General features: G+C 47.9%; 1 protein-coding gene across 3 annotated transcripts in view; it reads left to right on the forward strand.

Annotated features, from left to right (window-relative positions):
- The first annotated feature begins 1410 nt into the window (after nucleotides 1-1410).
- The window catches only part of tbc1d22b (TBC1 domain family, member 22B), a 28015-nt gene continuing 8583 nt past the window's right edge, over nucleotides 1411-20842 (forward strand). Inside the window, exons 1-12 of one of the 3 annotated variants that reach the window (XM_079239483.1) lie at nucleotides 1462-1532; nucleotides 6573-6629; nucleotides 6879-7065; nucleotides 7162-7318; nucleotides 7881-8048; nucleotides 10816-10886; nucleotides 11025-11153; nucleotides 11234-11299; nucleotides 17965-18079; nucleotides 19663-19769; nucleotides 19837-19912; nucleotides 19996-20123. In XM_079239483.1, coding sequence (XP_079095609.1) covers nucleotides 1477-1532; nucleotides 6573-6629; nucleotides 6879-7065; nucleotides 7162-7318; nucleotides 7881-8048; nucleotides 10816-10886; nucleotides 11025-11153; nucleotides 11234-11299; nucleotides 17965-18079; nucleotides 19663-19769; nucleotides 19837-19912; nucleotides 19996-20123 — 1317 coding nt within the window. In that variant the 5' untranslated portion in view covers nucleotides 1462-1476. Of the gene's footprint in view, nucleotides 1533-6572; nucleotides 6630-6878; nucleotides 7066-7161; nucleotides 7319-7880; nucleotides 8049-10815; nucleotides 10887-11024; nucleotides 11154-11233; nucleotides 11300-17964; nucleotides 18080-19662; nucleotides 19770-19836; nucleotides 19913-19995; nucleotides 20124-20842 lie in introns of all 3 variants that reach the window. The other 2 variants (XM_079239485.1, XM_079239484.1) reach the window with 2 other exon arrangements.

Genomic DNA, 20842 nt, shown 5'->3' on the forward strand with positions numbered 1-20842 from the left:
TAGTCTTGGGAAGAACATCTAACACATTTTTTTACCATCACCTGCAAGACTGAACCAGAAAACTGACATAACATATATTTAATAAAAAAAAAAAAAAACATCTGAGTTGTCAATGTGAACATTGTGAACAGAGTAAAACTATTTACAGATGGGGTGAACAAAACATAAAATGTCAGGTCAGGATAAAACAAACGATTGTGATTTTATAACAGTATACATATCAACACATGAATATATATGAATATATTTCATATCATATATATATATATATATATATATATATATATATACATATATACACATACATACATACATACATACATACATATATATATATATATATATATATATATATATATATATATATATACACATACATACATACATACATACATATACATATATATATATATATATATATATATATATATATATATATATATATATATATATATATATATACATACATACATGTATATATAGCAAAATGTAAATGTAAAATGTGTGATATCTGTAAAATGTGAATGCACTGTATCAAAGGTTATCAAAGTAGATAGATCAACCCAACATTTTAGGCAATGATTCCCACTTTTAGGGATGCAAAACTTTGCAGTGAGTCCTCAGAGCCTGTAAATAAAGGCACAAATAGCATTGTGATCATTTGAAATGTGACAATATCTTCCAAGAATACGTTAATATTCTCAATTTAAATTAATAAAATAACCCTCATTGAAGAAATAAAGATTAGCGTTCATTGAGCAAATACGCCCCCTGCTGTCCCAATACAGTTGGAACCAGTTGAACAACGACAGGATAATCCGGTGGCCCAGACACTAGCTAGCACGCAGAGTAGTCCGAGTCCAGCCAATGCGGCCGCACAATCATACACAGTAAATAACCCAAACTCCAAGAAGATATTTTAGATTGTTTTAGGTTATTTAGTTTTAGGTTATTAAAATTAAAAGTAGCCAGCATCATTATCCCCGCGCTATTTGCACTAGGACCCCTTTGCTGTCCGAATTACCACACACATTGCTGTCCACAGAAAACAGTTATGTGTGGAAACTCCCTTGATCTGCAGCAAGACTCGAAAGCAGAGACCCATCCAATATGGCGGACACCCATCCAATATGGCGGCGAAGCTGGTTCACTCTCCAGCGCACAGGGAGACGTCTCTGTATTAATTATGTCTATGTTTTTATCAGCTGGCCTTCCTGGTCGGTGCTCCTATTGGACACTTCTGCTGCACCTGCTCCACCGCCAGCCAATCACGCGGCCGGCCGCTGCTCTCCAAGATGGCGCCGTTTACCACATCATAACTGATGATATCTGGATCTCTCAGGCTGCGGACTGTTCCATCCCCCAGGAAGGCTAATCCTTCGGCGGGGGGGGGTCAGCAGCTGAACGCGGAAGTGGTTCCTCCGTGGTTGTACTGCGCGAGAAGCCGGTGTCGGTGTGAGGGGGTTGTGTCCCGGGATGGCCACCGACAGCAGGATTCATTTCTGGAGGAGAAGCTCCAAGGTTCCCGGAAGGTTGGTCCTCATGTTCCTGGTGTCTGTGGGGCGGAGATGGTGCTGGGGGGGACAGGGGGTCAGGTGTCTCCATGACTCTCCTCATGATGAGGAAACACTTCTTCTCGAGAGGCAGCACGCGCCTGGCGCGTGAACAGGTGATTAGCGCGAGGACTGCACGTCCAGCAACTTGTTTCCTCATCCTCCATCTGGAGGAGGAAGACCTCCACCTTCATCCTCCATCTGGAGGAGCCAGACTTCCACCTTCATCCTCCATCTGGAGGAGCCAGACCTCCACCTTCATCCTCCATCTGGAGGAGCCAGACTTCCACCTTCATCCTCCATCTGGAGGAGCCAGACCTCCACCTTCATCCTCCATCTGGAGGAGCCAGACCTCCACCTTCATCCTCCATCTGGAGGAGCCAGACCTCCACCTTCATCCTCCATCTGGAGGAGCCAGACCTCCACCTTCATCCTCCATCTGGAGGAGCCAGACCTCCACCTTCATCCTCCATCTGGAGGAGCCAGACTTCCACCTTCATCCTCCATCTGGAGGAGCCAGACCTCCACCTTCATCCTCCATCTGGAGGAGCCAGACTTCCACCTTCATCCTCCATCTGGAGGAGCCAGACCTCCACCTTCATCCTCCATCTGGAGGAGCCAGACCTCCACCTTCATCCTCCATCTGGAGGAGACAGACTTCCACCTTCATCCTCCATCTGGAGGAGCCAGACCTCCACCTTCATCCTCCATCTGGAGGAGCCAGACCTCCACCTTCATCCTCCATCTGGAGGAGCCAGACCTCCACCTTCATCCTCCATCTGGAGGAGCCAGACCTCCACCTTCATCCTCCATCTGGAGGAGCCAGACCTCCACCTTCATCCTCCATCTGGAGGAGGAAGACCTCCACCTTCATCCTCCATCTGGAGGAGCCAGACCTCCACCTTCATCCTCCATCTGGAGGAGCCAGACCTCCACCTTCATCCTCCATCTGGAGGAGCCAGACTTCCACCTTCATCCTCCATCTGGAGGAGACAGACTTCCACCTTCATCCTCCATCTGGAGGAGCCAGACCTCCACCTTCATCCTCCATCTGGAGGAGACAGACCTCCACCTTCATCCTCCATCTGGAGGAGCCAGACCTCCACCTTCATCCTCCATCTGGAGGAGCCAGACCTCCACCTTCATCCTCCATCTGGAGGAGCCAGACCTCCACCTTCATCCTCCATCTGGAGGAGCCAGACCTCCACCTTCATCCTCCATCTGGAGGAGCCAGACCTCCACCTTCATCCTCCATCTGGAGGAGCCAGACCTCCACCTTCATCCTCCATCTGGAGGAGACAGACCTCCACCTTCATCCTCCATCTGGAGGAGCCAGACTTCCACCTTCATCCTCCATCTGGAGGAGACAGACCTCCACCTTCATCCTCCATCTGGAGGAGACAGACCTCCACCTTCATCCTCCATCTGGAGGAGCCAGGCCTCCACCTTCATCCTCCATCTGGAGGAGCCAGGCCTCCACCTTCATCCTCCATCTGGAGGAGCCAGACCTCCACCTTCATCCTCCATCTGGAGGAGCCAGACTTCCACCTTCATCCTCCATCTGGAGGAGCCAGACCTCCACCTTCATCCTCCATCTGGAGGAGCCAGACCTCCACCTTCATCCTCCATCTGGAGGAGCCAGACCTCCACCTTCATCCTCCATCTGGAGGAGCCAGACCTCCACCTTCATCCTCCATCTGGAGGAGCCAGACTTCCACCTTCATCCTCCATCTGGAGGAGACAGACCTCCACCTTCATCCTCCATCTGGAGGAGACAGACCTCCACCTTCATCCTCCATCTGGAGGAGGAAGACCTCCACCTTCATCCTCCATCTGGAGGAGCCAGACTTCCACCTTCATCCTCCATCTGGAGGAGCCAGACCTCCACCTTCATCCTCCATCTGGAGGAGCCAGACCTCCACCTTCATCCTCCATCTGGAGGAGACAGACCTCCACCTTCATCCTCCATCTGGAGGAGACAGACTTCCACCTTCATCCTCCATCTGGAGGAGCCAGACCTCCACCTTCATCCTCCATCTGGAGGAGCCAGACCTCCACCTTCATCCTCCATCTGGAGGAGCCAGACTTCCACCTTCATCCTCCATCTGGAGGAGCCAGACCTCCACCTTCATCCTCCATCTGGAGGAGACAGACCTCCACCTTCATCCTCCATCTGGAGGAGCCAGACCTCCACCTTCATCCTCCATCTGGAGGAGGAAGACCTCCACCTTCATCCTCCATCTGGAGGAGCCAGACTTCCACCTTCATCCTCCATCTGGAGGAGCCAGACTTCCACCTTCATCCTCCATCTGGAGGAGCCAGACCTCCACCTTCATCCTCCATCTGGAGGAGCCAGACCTCCACCTTCATCCTCCATCTGGAGGAGCCAGACCTCCACCTTCATCCTCCATCTGGAGGAGACAGACCTCCACCTTCATCCTCCATCTGGAGGAGCCAGACCTCCACCTTCATCCTCCATCTGGAGGAGCCAGACCTCCACCTTCATCCTCCATCTGGAGGAGACAGACCTCCACCTTCATCCTCCATCTGGAGGAGCCAGACCTCCACCTTCATCCTCCATCTGGAGGAGCCAGACTTCCACCTTCATCCTCCATCTGGAGGAGGAAGACCTCCACCTTCATCCTCCATCTGGAGGAGACAGACCTCCACCTTCATCCTCCATCTGGAGGAGACAGACTTCCACCTTCATCCTCCATCTGGAGGAGCCAGACCTCCACCTTCATCCTCCATCTGGAGGAGACCGACTTCCACCTTCATCCTCCATCTGGAGGAGACCGACTTCCACCTTCATCCTCCATCTGGAGGAGACAGACCTCCACCTTCATCCTCCATCTGGAGGAGACCGACTTCCACCTTCATCCTCCATCTGGAGGAGACAGACCTCCACCTTCATCCTCCATCTGGAGGAGACCGACTTCCACCTTCATCCTCCATCTGGAGGAGCCAGACCTCCACCTTCATCCTCCATCTGGAGGAGCCAGACCTCCACCTTCATCCTCCATCTGGAGGAGACCGACTTCCACCTTCATCCTCCATCTGGAGGAGACAGACCTCCAAACTGGTTCCACTGGTCCTCATGGGGTCCAGGGTCTCTATGGCCTTGTGTCTTTGGAAGCCTTTCCGGTGGATCCAGGTTCTTCTCGGTCCTGGTTCAGGCTTGTTTCTCAGTGACACCGTTTCCAGCCGGTGTTCTGCAGGAACGTCCTCGGTCTTCTCAGGAGGACACGCTGGCGAAGCAGGAAGGAGCAGCAGCTCTCAATCATTTTAAACATTCGTTCATGGGAATCCACATGGAAGCAGTTCTTCAGACTTCTGGTCAGCATGAAGATGAGCCGTGAAGAGGCTCCTCGTACTTCTTGAGGCTCCGAGCGGGCCGCTGGTTTCATGCTGGAACCGAGATGCTGCTCCTCAGCTCCATGCAGCTTCATGCAGATCCATGGACTTTTGTTTCTGAAAAAGACGTGTTTCGGGTTCGGACCCCGGACATGCAGGGTCCAGGTTCAGACCTCAGACCTGCAGGGTCCAGGTTCAGACCTCAGACCTGCAGGGTCCAGGACGGTGTGGGAGACCTGCAGGGTCCAGGACGGTGTGGGAGACCTGCAGGGTCCAGGTTCAGACCTCAGACCTGCAGGGTCCAGGACGGTGTAGGAGACCTGCAGGGTCCAGGACGGTGTGGGAGACCTGCAGGGTCCAGGACGGTGTGGGAGACCTGCAGGGTCCAGGACGGTGTGGGAGACCTGCAGGGTCCAGGTTCAGACCTCAGACCTGCAGGGTCCAGGACGGTGTGGGAGACCTGCAGGGTCCAGGACGGTGTGGGAGACCTGCAGGGTCCAGGTTCAGACCTCAGACCTGCAGGGTCCAGGACGGTGTAGGAGACCTGCAGGGTCCAGGACGGTGTGGGAGACCTGCAGGGTCCAGGACGGTGTGGGAGACCTGCAGGGTCCAGGACGGTGTGGGAGTCCTGCAGGGTCCAGGACGGTGTGGGAGACCTGCAGGGTCCAGGACGGTGTGGGAGTCCTGCAGGGTCCAGGACGGTGTGGGAGTCCTGCAGGGTCCAGGACGGTGTGGGAGACCTGCAGGGTCCAGGACGGTGTGGGAGACCTGCAGGGTCCAGGACGGTGTGGGAGACCTGCAGGGTCCAGGACGGTGTGGGAGACCTGCAGGGTCCAGGACGGTGTGGGAGTCCTGCAGGGTCCAGGACGGTGTGGGAGACCTGCAGGGTCCAGGTTCAGACCTCAGACCTGCAGGGTCCAGGACGGTGTGGGAGACCTGCAGGGTCCAGGACGGTGTGGGAGTCCTGCAGGGTCCAGGACGGTGTGGGAGACCTGCAGGGTCCAGGACGGTGTGGGAGACCTGCAGGGTCCAGGACGGTGTGGGAGACCTGCAGGGTCCAGGACGGTGTGGGAGTCCTGCAGGGTCCAGGACGGTGTGGGAGACCTGCAGGGTCCAGGACGGTGTGGGAGACCTGCAGGGTCCAGGACGGTGTGGGAGTCCTGCAGGGTCCAGGACGGTGTGGGAGACCTGCAGGGTCCAGGTTCAGACCTCAGACCTGCAGGGTCCAGGACGGTGTGGGAGACCTGCAGGGTCCAGGACGGTGTGGGAGACCTGCAGGGTCCAGGACGGTGTGGGAGACCTGCAGGGTCCAGGACGGTGTGGGAGACCTGCAGGGTCCAGGACGGTGTGGGAGACCTGCAGGGTCCAGGACGGTGTGGGAGACCTGCAGGCTGGAAAGACGCCGTTGGGAGGGACTGTCAGTGGAAGCAAACTTTCAGGCTGTTTCCTTCCAACCGGCTGTCGTTGCTGGAAGGCCTTCATGGCTCGCCACCAGCTTTACTGCGAGTTTCTTCCATGCTGTGATGTGAACGAGCATCTTGCTGACCTGTGGGGGTTCAGCAACCGTCCTCTGAGCTGTGGTTAGTCCACGTTGTCGGGGTTTAATCAGACTGACGACGTGTTTTCCTTCACCAAGGTGAGACCTTTTCCCGCCTTCTCCCACAGCGTGCAGCCGGTTTACGGAGCACAGCATCCACCTCTCGACCCACGTCTGCGGCGCACGTAAGTGCTCCGTGCGGCCGCCCTGCATGGATCTGCCAGCTTCACACGCCAGTGTTTCATGCTGAAAGTGTTGCACCCGTGTGACGTGCATGCGCTAGTGTTGTGCACGTGTGATGCCGTCCTGCATTTGTTTTCTGTTGGATGTGCAGGATGAAATGTTCGTGTTGTTACTTCTGAACGTGTGTTTTCCCTTCCCGCTTCATGCTCCGGAGTTTTATCAGTTTAATCTGTCATTCTGCCCACCTGCAGACACAAAGACACAAAGTCCAGCTTCAACAATCTCAAGTCTAAAAAAGCCTCCAGCTTCCACGAGTTTGCCCGCAGCACCAACGATGCCTGGGACATCGATGATGAGGAGGACGAGGGTTTCCGTGAGACCGTCCACACGTCGTCTGGGACCTCAGAACTGGACTCTGCATCATCGGCACACAGCCGGGTAGCTCCCAGACATCCTCATAGCAGCTTCGAGTCTAAAGTCATCACAGAAGTTCTGTGTGTTGGTTTTAACGTGTGTGTGTGTGTGTCCCGGTAGCGGCAGCAGCGTCATCAGGACGACAGGGGAAGCGTGTCTGACCGGCTGGCGCCACCCAGGACGGACAGTCGGGACCTCCAGCAGGATGCAGAGTCTGACCGCATCAACGGCAAAGTTGTCAAGTCTAACAGCGATGCACAGCTCAAGGCATCCTCAGGTACGCTGCAGTGTGTGTTCAGGTTCAGGGCTGAGCAGCTTAGTGACGGATTGCTGCTGGGACTCCATCAGGATGAACCGTCCCTCTACTGACATGTCAATCATCACTTTCACTGCTGCAGGAGACGAAGGACGACCTAACCCTAACCCACGTTACTTCACTCCACATGGAGAGAAAACACACTCAGAGTGTGTGTGTGTCTGTCTGTGTCTTTGTGTGTCCTCTGTCTGTAAAATCAGCTGATTGTTCAGATCGATCAGCGGCTGTGAGAAATATCAGAGATCTGAAAACGCTGATGATGCACATGAAGTGCAGCGTTTTATGCTGTTTTCACATGAATCCAGTTATACTCAGCATTAAAACTCCAACGGTCTTCAATCAGATGAGTAGTTGAGGCACAATTGGGGATTGTTATTTCTTCCTTGAGGACAATATTTAGGTAAATAATACTAAAAAAATGACTGTGGCTTTAATATTTAATATTATAAACCTTGTTTTATGGAGCATTAAATTCCTGAGATTATAAAGTGCTTATGGTGAGACTCTCCCTGTTCCTCTGCAGTGTGCTCATCGCTACAGAAGCAACAGTCCCTCCCAGTTCGTCCCATCATCCCGCTGGTGGCTCGCATCTCCGATCAGAACGCTTCAGGGGCGCCACCCATGACCGTACGGGAGAAAAACCGACTCGACAAATTCAGACATCTTCTGGCGAGTCCCAACACCGATCTGGGTACAGACGCGCCATTTTCATTGTTTTCTTTGTGTCAACAATTTTATCAGGATCCCCCGATTCTTAAAGAAGCTGAAAGCTGGATTTTAAAGCAAGAGCAAAATTATTCCACTGAAATGCTCAAACCAAGATGCTAACAGCGAGATGCTAACAGCATAGAGACGTGAACAGCGAGATGCTGACAGCGAGATGCTAACAGCATAGAGACGTGAACAGCGAGATGCTGACAGCGAGATGCTAACAGCATAGAGACGTGAACAGCGAGATGCTGACAGCGAGATGCTAACAGCATAGAGACGTGAACAGCGAGATGCTGACAGCAAGATGCTAACAGCATAGAGACGTGAACAGCGAGATGCTGACAGCGAGATGCTAACAGCATAGAAACGTGAACAGCGAGATGCTAACAGCATAGAAACGTGAACAGCGAGATGCTGACAGCATAGAGACGTGAACAGCGAGATGCTGACAGCGAGATGCTAACAGCATAGAGACGTGAACAGCGAGATGCTAACAGCATAGAGACGTGAACAGCGAGATGCTGACAGCGAGATGCTAACAGCATAGAGACGTGAACAGCGAGATGCTGACAGCGAGATGCTAACAGCATAGAGACGTGAACAGCGAGATGCTGACAGCAAGATGCTAACAGCATAGAGACGTGAACAGCGAGATGCTGACAGCGAGATGCTAACAGCATAGAGACGTGAACAGCGAGATGCTAACAGCATAGAGACGTGAACAGCGAGATGCTGACAACGAGATGCTAACAGCATAGAGACGTGAACAGCGAGATGCTAACAGCATAGAGACGTGAACAGCGAGATGCTGACAGCGAGATGCTAACAGCATAGAGACGTGAACAGCGAGATGCTAACAGCATAGAGACGTGAACAGCGAGATGCTGACAGCGAGATGCTAACAGCATAGAGACGTGAACAGCGAGATGCTGACAGCGAGATGCTAACAGCATAGAGACGTGAACAGCGAGATGCTGACAGCGAGATGCTAACAGCATAGAGACGTGAACAGCGAGATGCTAACAGCATAGAGACGTGAACAGCGAGATGCTGACAGCGAGATGCTAACAGCATAGAGACGTGAACAGCGAGATGCTAACAGCATAGAGACGTGAACAGCGAGATGCTGACAGCGAGATGCTAACAGCATAGAGACGTGAACAGCGAGATGCTGACAGCGAGATGCTAACAGCATAGAGACGTGAACAGCGAGATGCTGACAGCGAGATGCTAACAGCGAGATGCTAACTGCAGCATGTTTAAACTGAGACGTAAACAACAAGATGCGAACAGCGAGACGCAAACAGCGAGATGAAAACAGAGAGATCTGTCTTGCTAACAGCAGCATGTTTAAACTGAGACGCATTAAGCAAGATTAAGCAGACAGCGAGATTCTAACTGCAGCATGTTTAAACTGAGATGCTAACAGTGAGATGCTAACTGCAGCATGTTTAAACTGAGATGCTAACAGTGAGATGGTAACTCCAGCATGTTTAAACTGAGATGCTAACAGTAATATGCTAACAGCAGTATGTTTAAACTGAGATACTAACAGTGAGATGCTAACAGCAGTATGTTTAAACTGAGATGCATTAAGCAAGATGCTAACAGAAAGATGCTAACAGCAGTATGTTTACTGAGATGCTAACAGTGAGATGCTAACAGCAGTATGTTTAAACTGAGATGCTAACAGTGAGATGCTAACAGCAGTATGTTTAAACTGAGGTGCTAACAGTGAGATGCTAACAGCAGTATGTTTAAACTGAGACGCATTAAGAAAGATGCTAACAGCGAGATGCTAAGTGTGTGATGCTAACTGCATTATGTTTAAAATGAGATGCTAACAGTGAGATGCTAACAGCAGTATTTTTAAACTAAGATCCTATGAGCAAGGAGCTTTAACTGAGATCCTTAAAGTGATTTGTACATTTCTCCTTTATAGAGTTTCTAACTTGTCTCCTGACAAACAGAGGTTGATTGGTTGATGTCAGAATATAGACCTGGAGTGCATGTTGGGTTCTGCAAGGTTCTTAATGAATTCTCCCAAATAAAAAAAGCTGAAAACATTTCAACAAATTATTTCTATAACTTGAAAATGCATAAATGACGAAATAGTTTCTTTACATTATTATACTGTTTTTGTGCATCGGCAGCATGTGCTGAGGTTTGGTGTCCTGATCACAGGATCTTCAGTCCACATAAAAATCAGACCCAGGGAAGATTTTATGAATCCTCAGCCTGAACACATTGGCAGTGTGGGGTATAGATATGGAGGAAGGTTGATGCTGCTCTCTGCGTTACATCCAGCTGAGTCTCTGTGTTGATCTCTGCTGCTGTCTCAGCAGGTCTTCCTGGCCGGGAGTAGCAGTTCCTGTTGTCTGTTGTCTTTCTGTCCTCTTCCCCCCACACAGCAGAGGCAGATGGCTGCCTGTCCTGAGCCGGGTTCTGCCGGAGGTTTCCTTCCTGTTAAAAGGGAGTTTTTTCCTTCCCACTGTCGCCAGTGTGCTTGCTCAGGATGGGAGATTGAGTTGGACTCAACTCAATCTGTTGGTTTCCTTATATAGGCTGTTATGAATTGGCCTTCATTATGTTTTCTTCTCTGTCTGTAAAGCGTCTTGAGATGGCATTGCCGTGACTTGACGCTATATAAATAAAGTTGAATTGAATTGAGCTGAATTAAATTGAATTAAATTGAATTGATACGATGCTGATCTGGTGTGTTTATCTCTTTCTCTGTGCCAATACAGAAGAACTTCAGAAGCACAGCTGGTCAGGAATACCAAGAGAAGTCCGGCCAGTCACATGGAGACTTCTCTCTGTGAGGCTCATGCTGTCTAGTAGAGCTAAATTCATTATAATGTCATTATATCTTTAATCTCAGCTGGTCAGCTGGTTCATGTCTGTTGCCTTCTCACAGAAGAAGTTTCAGTTTTTTGTGCCTTCTCGTCTTGGCCAGGGCTACCTGCCGGCCAACAAGGAGCGCAGAGAGCTGGTCCTCAAACGAAAGCGGGAAGAGTATTTTGGCTTCATAGAGCAGTATTACCACTCCAGAACAGACGAGCACAATAAAGACACCTACAGACAGGTAATCACATGTAAAACCATAAAGCAACATGGAAAAACCACACGGAGCCGTGATCTGCTGTGATTATTTCTTCCTGTTAGATCCACATCGACATTCCCAGAACCAACCCTCTGATTCCCTTGTTCCAGCAGCCTGCAGTGCAGGAGGTGAGAACATGTAAACAAAACATTTACTTCTGTTTTCCTCTTTCCATCTTTCACCTTTCTGTACCCAGAGTTACTACATCACTGATCAGTGTTTAGTCTTCAGGGAAAAGCATTGTGTCTCTGGTTGTCCACGGTCTGTCCAAGTCAAAACACAACTGGGAGCTTCAGATCTGAACATGTCACATGGTCTGATCACGCAGCTGTATGGAACAATAGGAGTGCCACAAAAAATAATAAATATGAATAAAAATAAGGAAAGAAATGAGAACATTCGGTCAGTCAGTCGTTTGTTTAACCATTTAAGCCAACTAAACTATTTGCTGTTATTACATCACAGCAAGTGTGAATGTGATAATGTGTAATTACTGATGGATAATGTAAAAAAGCTAAGCTGTCACTGAAATTAACGGCAGCACATCCCAGCAGATGTGCAGCACTCAATCTGACAAAGTATGTAAGAAATCCAAAGAAAAAAGTTTTTATAGTGATGAAAACTGCAGAGGAATAATTTCTTGAAGATTAAAATGAGGAAGGAGGTGGTAAAATGTCACTTGTTAGATTTGAACCCACAACATCTAGAGAAAAAGCCCATTCTCATAACCACCTCACGCACACACGTGTGGGAAAAGAAGAAGCTTTTCTACTGAGAAGTGGGTGAATTCTATATTGGTGCCAGCATGGAGACATTGTAGAAAAATATTAAATGTTTGACTATAATGTTATGAAGAACTAAAGATGGTTAAAAAGGTGGAGAAGCTTGAAGTCCTGCTTTGCTGAGCATAGGTGTAACCATTAAGACAAGAATTATTACTGTCTGATATGATTTGTAAAGGTCCACCATCAGAGATTGGACCTACATCTAAGCCGCAGACCTTTCATGGAGCATCTATACCACCATAAGTCTGCTGGCAAGGTAATGATTTGCTATTGGGATAGAAATGCCTTTCTAGGACTTCCACCAGCATTTAATCAGCAGGATTGCTAAAAGGGAAACGTTGAACTAAACTGCTGTGAAGCAGCTAAAGATAGTTATAAATAGTGCAAAGCACATATATCAGAGTTTAATATTTCAATGGGTGAAGTAGATGTAGAAGTTTGATACCATGGTTTTTGAGCATCAGTGAAACCATTAGGGGTAGAAGCATCCTTATTTGCCAAGATTTGTGATTGTGCAGGACCAAGATATAAACCTGTGACCTCCTGAGCCACAGTCCTTTCATTTAACCACTACATGACATGCCAACACCCTCGCAGTCAGTAGCATTAAAGGGTTTTCCCAACAGGAAAGCAACGCCTATTTGGAACTTCGCATTCACACTGATTAAGAGTTGTGGGGAAGCTGGAGCCTTTCCTGGCAATCATCAGGCGAGAGCCAGGGTACACCTGGACAGCTCACCAGTCCATCACAATATCAGAGCATTTAATTAAATAAATAGTTCTGTTATTTTTATTCACTTATTTTTCATTCATTTCCATATTCCTAATTCTTTTCCTTGTGTCTAAGCTGTCAATCATCTGCTTTGGGGCAGGAATTCTGGTCCACAACGTCAAATGGTACCTCTGCTCTAAGCCAATGGGATTTCAGCATGACTGAACTCTTATTTATCTAACCCTGGTCGTGTTTATGAATCTATTTTAGACCAAAAGTAAGCAATGCAGTCGCTGAAGTACAAGGGGCATCACACTTCTAACACTCCGTTTTTAAATGAGCAACGCCATGCCTGCCATGCATGCAGATAAAACGGCTGCAGGCCGCTGTAGCGGCTGCAGGCAGATGTAGCGGCTGCAGGTAGATGTAGCGGCTGCAGGCCGCTGTAGCGGCTGCAGGCAGATGTAGCGGCTGCAGGCAGATGTAGCGGCTGCAGGCAGATGTAGCGGCTGCAGGTAGATGTAGCGGCTGCAGGCCGCTGTAGCGGCTGCAGGCAGCTGTAGCGGCTGCAGGCAGCTGTAGCGGCTGCAGGCAGCTGTAGCGGCTGCATGCAGATGTAGCGGCTGCAGGCAGATGTAGCGGCTGCAGGCAGATGTAGCGGCTGCAGGCAGCTGTAGCGGCTGCAGGCAGATGTAGCGGCTGCAGGCCGCTGTAGCGGCTGCAGGCCGCTGTAGCGGCTGCAGGCAGATGTAGCGGCTGCAGGCAGCTGTAGCGGCTGCAGGCAGATGTAGCGGCTGCAGGCCGCTGTAGCGGCTGCAGGCCGCTGTAGCGGCTGCAGGCAGATGTAGCGGCTGCAGGCAGATGTAGCGGCTGCAGGCAGATGTAGCGGCTGCAGGCAGATGTAGCGGCTGCAGGCAGATGTAGCGGCTGCAGGCCGATGTAGCGGCTGCAGGCCGCTGTAGCGGCTGCAGGTAGATGTAGCGGCTGCAGGCAGATGTAGCGGCTGCAGGCAGATGTAGCGGCTGCAGGTAGATGTAGCGGCTGCAGGTAGATGTAGCGGCTGCAGGCCGCTGTAGCGGCTGCAGGCAGATGTAGCGGCTGCAGGCAGATGTAGCGGCTGCAGGCAGATGTAGCGGCTGCATGCAGATGTAGCGGCTGCAGGCAGATGTAGCGGCTGCAGGCAGATGTAGCGGCTGCAGGCAGATGTAGCGGCTGCAGGCAGATGTAGCGGCTGCAGGCAGCTGTAGCGGCTGCAGGCAGCTGTAGCGGCTGCAGGCAGATGTAAACAGCACTGCATGTCTTATGATTGCCATATCCGTCTCAGCATTGGTCTAACCAGCTTCATGTTCTGACCAGAGATTCTCCTTGCACACAGTTTACCAGTTAAAACATCTAAAGCAGGATTTTTTTTGAGCTCAGCTGAATGTGAGCTGAACTGATACATGTAACTGGTGCTTTGTTTGATTCATCACGACTTCTGATATTGATGTATGGTTTGTGTTTCCAGAAAATGTTTTCTAATCAGGCTGTACACACCTATTGGTAGGACAGTCTGACACACTTCAGCTATCGTTGTCCTTCGGCTTCATTACTTTCTCATTGCCTATCCTACATTCAGCTTTGCCAGGTGGTTGGATATTCCTGCAGAGGCTGAAGATCCAAAAACATGCTGAATGTCGACGTCAGTAAATGTTCTGAACAGACCTTGTCTCCCTCTCGCTTCTCACATCTCCATTTTTCCAACCATGAAAACACAAAATGAAGGTTGTTGAAGTAAACTAAGCATGTTTTCAGCCACACAGTGCAGAACACTGCACTAACGACCTACCAATCACAGCTCTTCAGCACAGCCCTGCCCTCAAGCATTCCGGGGAGTGTGAGAAGTCTGCCAGGGCGTTTGTTTCAGGATTGTCCAGGGATTATTTTGAGGCCCATTATGATATTAAAATTTTCACAAATATATTAATCAGTGGGCTGCACAGTGGCATGGTGGTTAGCACTGTGGCCTCACAGCAAGAAGGTCGCTGGTTTGATCCTCAGCTGGGACTAGGTCTGGACAGTGGCCTTTCTGTGTGGAGTTTGCATGTTCTCCCCGTGTATGTGTGGGTTCTCTCCGGGTTCCTCCCACCGTCCAAAGACATGATGATAGGTTAACTGGTTATTCTAAGTTGCCCCTAGGTGTGAGTGTGCGTGGTTTTTTTGTCTCTGTGTGTCTCTGTGATGGACTGGCGAGCTGTCCAGGGTGTACCCTGCCTTTCACCCAAAGCCAGCTGGGATAGGCTCCAGCTTCGCCGCCACCCTGAATTGGATTAAGCGGTTTGGAAAATGAATAAATTAAATTAATCAGCCGATTAATTTAAAGATAAAAAAAGAATAAAATAACTTCTCTTGTTGTCCCTTACAACAACAAAGATATGAATTACAGGCAGAGCATTTTACTGTCTCACTATATTTTGTACTTTAGTTGTTTATTGTTTAATTTTACAGCAAAGAGGATTTTTAAAGTCAAAAACCTGCAACAAAGCCTGAAACCTCTGTCTACCAGCTGTATGTAAGCAACATTATGTGTGAAGCTACTGGAGAAAACATTATGCATGATGCCTTTTAACAATAAAGGACATTTTCTTTGCCATGAGTGATGACTCACATGAGCCCAAATAAACCAGATTTCTCAGATGTCACAACATGTCATCTTTGATAGTTGCATTTTACATAAAGATGTTAGCGTTACTCCACACAACAAATGCTGGGTTGCTGTCACAAACTGTGTTGTAATATTTTCTGACAGTGTAAAACATGACATGATGACAGTTGCTAAAGAGAGACTGATTTAATCATTTTCACTTTTCGGTCCTGCACTGAATAAACTTCCTCCCTCTGCATTCACGTTGCTCCTCTGAAAACACGCATCAACACACAGTCGTTCTGTAATCTCTAATATTTTGTACACCTACGTTATTTCTGCAGTTACAGGAATTTAACCATTCGGCTAACACTATGCTAGGTTAGCATAGCTAATGTTACTGCTAACAGAGCGTGTATGATAACGACGATTTGTTCCACGTCTTGTCTTTTTTTTGCTCCATATGATGATACAAACTGATAATTTATTGTGACGAGTTATTCTTCAGGTTACAGATGGATGTCATTGACCCCATCTCACTGAGTATCAGTGCACAGGACTATATACTACAGACAGGCAGTAATTAGCTAAGTTAGCAAAACTTTAGCAATGCAACGTAAATGAAAAGCACTTACTCTTCATGACACTTAGCGAAGAGAGTTGACCTGAAACTGTATCAGTTTCATTTTCACTTTCTTCACAAAAAGCAAAGCTAGGTTCTCTTTGTTACACAGACTTTTGGCTTTTTAACTCTTAAACCAGCATCAGATCTCCCAGAGTCGACCTCTTCTACCATCAGGACCAGCAGTGTGGAACTGTGATGGTCATGTGACCCTCCAGCTGGTCTACGGAGGTTTTCCAGCGTTTCTATCCGTCCAGGAGGTTTACAATCCAGACACAACATGTAGTGTTTATTCAGAGACTCTAGATGGTAAATCCACCATTATTTATCACATCTTCATCACCATCACTACCATGTTGCTAAGAGACCTCTATTTTCACCTGGACATGATGACGAAGACACTTCCTGTCAGACTTTCCACCAATCAGAGAGCTTAAACTGACGGTAACGTCCAATCAGGAGCAGCCAAAGATCAACAAGTGATGAGAAAAGCAGGAAAATAATGATCCTCTATGGCTGGAATAAAGCCAAGAAGACGTTTGGGATGCAGCTGAGGTGGAGGTGCTGCAGTGAGGACAGCAGGTAGATAGTAGCAGGAAGACGTGTGGAAACATGGAAACTCTGTGTGTGTGTGTGTGTGTGTGTGTGTGTGTGTGTGTGTGTGTGTGTGTGTGTGTGTGTTTCTGTGCCAACAGGTTTCAGGTTGATGTCCAATGATTGTCAGAGACATCCCAGAGGGATCTGTACTCTGTCCTCTTGTTTGGCTTTTAATATGAATGAATCCCTGATGTTGTGTTGCAGCAGTGTGTTAACATAAACCTGTTTGCAAGCTAAAGACTCACTTTTAGCAAAAACTGTCACAATATTTACATTAAAAAGTTTAAATAGTGTGTTTGTTTCAGAATGATGTGCAGATGAGAAAAGGCTTGGTCACTGTGGATCTGTGTGTGTTATGTCTTCTGGTTGCTCTTTATGCTGCTTTATCTGTTTATACGTTGATTTTACATCATTTTAGCCTCAGAATCTGACAGCTGAGGCTGAAAACTAGATGTCTGCACACTGACTGGGAGTAAAGGGTTGAGATCCTACAGAATGGGTTAGGGGTTTTTATTTTTAATCAGATGGGGCATAAAAGCCTTGGTTTGTCTCAAGGTTTTGGCTTAGTCATCTAGTTATTGGTTAGTTATATTTTTGGCCAAATTCAGTTTAAACTGGACCTTTTGAACGGAAACATTGAAAGATGAACAAAACAAAGTTTGGTTGTGTCATTGAGGAAGAAGCTGCATCAGGCTGCAACATTTAAGAGGAACTTCGCTGTTAAAAGCAGAACTTATCTGAGCTCATCAGCTTCCCCAAACAGGCTTTTATGATTTTATGTGGTTTCTCTAAAAATTGACCTGAAATCTGTGATGGGGTTAAATTAGAGTCTGATACAGCAGATCAATGATTCATTTTAAAAAAATTCTCATAGAAACTCCAGCCTTTAGCACCTGTCACATTACTCCAGTTGGCTCTATTCCAGTGTTTTTTACCAAATTGCGTCAAAATTGTACTCAGTGCAGAAAATAAAACCTTAACTTGCAGGACTTTGTGTATAATTTAGCTTTTTTTTTTCACTATAACGCACTTCACTTTGTTTGTTTGCAGCAGACATATAGGATCATCTGTCACATGATGAAACATGGAAGCTGTGAGGAGCTGATAAAAACAGATGTGCCAAATGCAGCTTCAGCTTTTCAGTTATTTCTAGCTGGTCACCAGTTCTGGTAGCTGCATAAGACCAAGGTTGTCTAAAATCAGGTTTGTTTTGGAAAGCTTGTTCACACCAGCGTATATAATCCTGAATAGTCTGGACATGAACATCTTCATCATCACCATTCAGCAGCCTGACTCAAACTGAATCATCTAAATGCTTTCTAATGAAGCTGCCCGGGTGTGGGAGTGTGGTATGGATCCATCAGAGGATAGTAGCTGGCTGGACAACATTCCAGTCACTCTAAAATGGAAGCTTTCAACCATAAACCTTCATCTGCTGTTGTTTCTTTTCTCAGGTGTTTGAGCGGATTCTCTTCATCTGGGCCATCCGTCATCCAGCCAGCGGCTACGTCCAGGGAATCAATGATCTGGTTACGCCGTTTTTTGTTGTCTTCCTGTCCGAGTTTGTCAGTAAGTTAAGTTTGGGATTACTAATGCTTGTAGCCATGTAGAGTGAAACAAAAAAGGAATGAGGAATGATGAAACGTTTCCAGTGAGGAAGGACGAGACGTTTCCAGTGAGGAATGACGTTTCCAGTGAGGAAGGACGAGACGTTTCCAGTGAGGAATGATGTTTCCAGTGAGGAAGGACGAGACGTTTCCAGTGAGGAAGGACGAGACGTTTCCAGTGAGGAATGATGTTTCCAGTGAGGAATGACGAGACGTTTCCAGTGAGGAATGATGTTTCCAGTGAGGAATGATGTTTCCAGTGAGGAATGATGTTTCCAGTGAGGAAGGACGAGACGTTTCCAGTGAGGAATGATGTTTCCAGTGAGGAAGGACGAGACGTTTCCAGTGAGGAATGACGAGACGTTTCCAGTGAGGAATGACGTTTCCAGTGAAGAATGATGAGATGTTTCCAGTGAAGAATGATGAGATGTTTCCAGTGAGGAATGATGAGATGTTTCCAGTGAAGAATGATGAGACGTTTCCAGTGAGGAATGACGTTTCCAGTGAAGAATGACGAGATGTTTCCAGTGAAGAATGATGAGATGTTTCCAGTGAAGAATGATGAGATGTTTCCAGTGAAGAATGATGAGACGTTTCCAGTGAGGAATGACGTTTCCAGTGAAGAATGATGAGACGTTTCCAGTGAAGAATGACGTTTCCAGTGAGGAATGACGTTTCCAGTGAGGAATGATGAGACGTTTCCAGTGAGGAATGATGAGACGTTTCCAGTGAGGAATGATGAGACGTTTCCAGTGAGGAAGGACGTTTCCAGTGAGGAATGACGTTTCCAGTGAGGAAGGATGAGACGTTTCCAGTGAGGAATGACGTTTCCAGTGAGGAATGATGAGACGTTTCCAGTGAGGAATGACGTTTCCAGTGAGGAATGACGTTTCCAGTGAGGAATGATGAGACGTTTCCAGTGAGGAATGATGAGACGTTTCCAGTGAGGAATGACGTTTCCAGTGAGGAATGATGAGACGTTTCCAGTGAGGAATGATGAGACGTTTCCAGTGAGGAATGACGTTTCCAGTGAGGAATGATGAGACGTTTCCAGTGAGGAATGATGTTTCCAGTGAGGAATGATGAGACGTTTCCAGTGAGGAATGATGTTTCCAGTGAGGAATGATGAGACGTTTCCAGTGAGGAATGACGTTTCCAGTGAGGAATGACGTTTCCAGTGAGGAATGATGAGACGTTTCCAGTGAGGAATGATGAGACGTTTCCAGTGAGGAATGACGTTTCCAGTGAGGAATGATGAGACGTTTCCAGTGAGGAATGACGTTTCCAGTGAGGAATGATGAGACGTTTCCAGTGAGGAATGACGTTTCCAGTGAGGAATGATGAGACGTTTCCAGTGAGGAATGACGTTTCCAGTGAGGAATGATGAGACGTTTCCAGTGAGGAATGACGTTTCCAGTGAGGAATGATGAGACGTTTCCAGTGAGGAATGATGTTTCCAGTGAAGAATGATGTTTCCAGTGAAGAATGATGTGACGTTTCCAGTGAGGAATAATGATAATCTTGACCAGATTCTTCCCGTTGCAGTGGAGGATGTGGAGAACTTTGATGTGGCAGCGCTTCCTCTGGACACCCAGAGAAACATCGAGGCTGACAGCTTCTGGTGCATGAGCAAGCTGCTGGATGGTATTCAGGTGAAGCCAAACCCAAACATTTTCAAGTGTTTGTGTTGCAGTGGCCTGAAATGTGGTCGTCTTTCAGGACAACTACACCTTTGCACAGCCTGGAATCCAGAACAAGGTGAAAGCTCTGGAGGAGCTGGTCAGCAGAATAGATGGTAAGAAGGGAATGTTCCAACACAAACATCTGAAGCAGAATATATCCAACTTAAAACCGTGTCTTGCCTCCGTTTGTCTCCAGTGGACATTCACAATCACTTCAAGAGGTATGAAGTGGAGTACCTGCAGTTTGCTTTCCGCTGGATGAACAATCTGCTGATGAGGGAGTTGCCGCTCCGCTGCACTATCCGGCTGTGGGACACCTATCAGGTAGAGCTGAATCACACATCAGATTTTCAGAGCCAGTTCTTCACATCTGCAGCAACTGGGTTATCTTTTCTTAGCTCATCTAATCGTGAGACTGTGGGAGTCCTGCTGACGGGTAACAGGTTCAGGTGTGAAGCTTTCCAAAGGAGCTGCATCAAGTCACAAAGAGATGGAACAGTTATTTTATTCTCCATTATTAAGTTAAAAAGGACATTGTTTCCTATCAGAATGAACCTAATTAAACTCACCCAAAAAAAAAAAAAAATCACTAACGGATGAACTAAGCTAACAGGTTGGAGCTTCCTGCTGGATAATTCCTGCACAGTGAATATCTTCCAGCTGCAACACGTTATTTAACCTCAACTGACTCAATGAGCAGCTCCACAAGCATGTGGAAAGACATGTCTCATGGTCGTGGTTGTGGAAAAGTGTGTGTGTTTTCAGAAGAGTCAGATCGTCATCATCATGCTGGGAAAACATGTCAGTTCATGTTCATGACTGAAACTGGGTGCAGAACTGTCCATTGCATCATAAAAAGGTGGAAGGATGGTGGGAAGCATCGTCTTCCTGGAACCATCCTGAAGGACGTTGTGTAGAACCAGATGGAAGAAAAACAGCAGTAGAACTCAGGACCGGGTTTAAAGGCGGCAGTAAGAACATTTCTACGTGAACAATGTGACGGGAGTCAAACGGCTGAACAGAAGAAAAACACTGATCAGAGA

This window comes from Telmatherina bonti (assembly GCF_933228915.1).
Source record: "Telmatherina bonti genome assembly, chromosome: 4".
Taxonomy (NCBI): Eukaryota; Metazoa; Chordata; class Actinopteri; order Atheriniformes; family Telmatherinidae; genus Telmatherina; species Telmatherina bonti.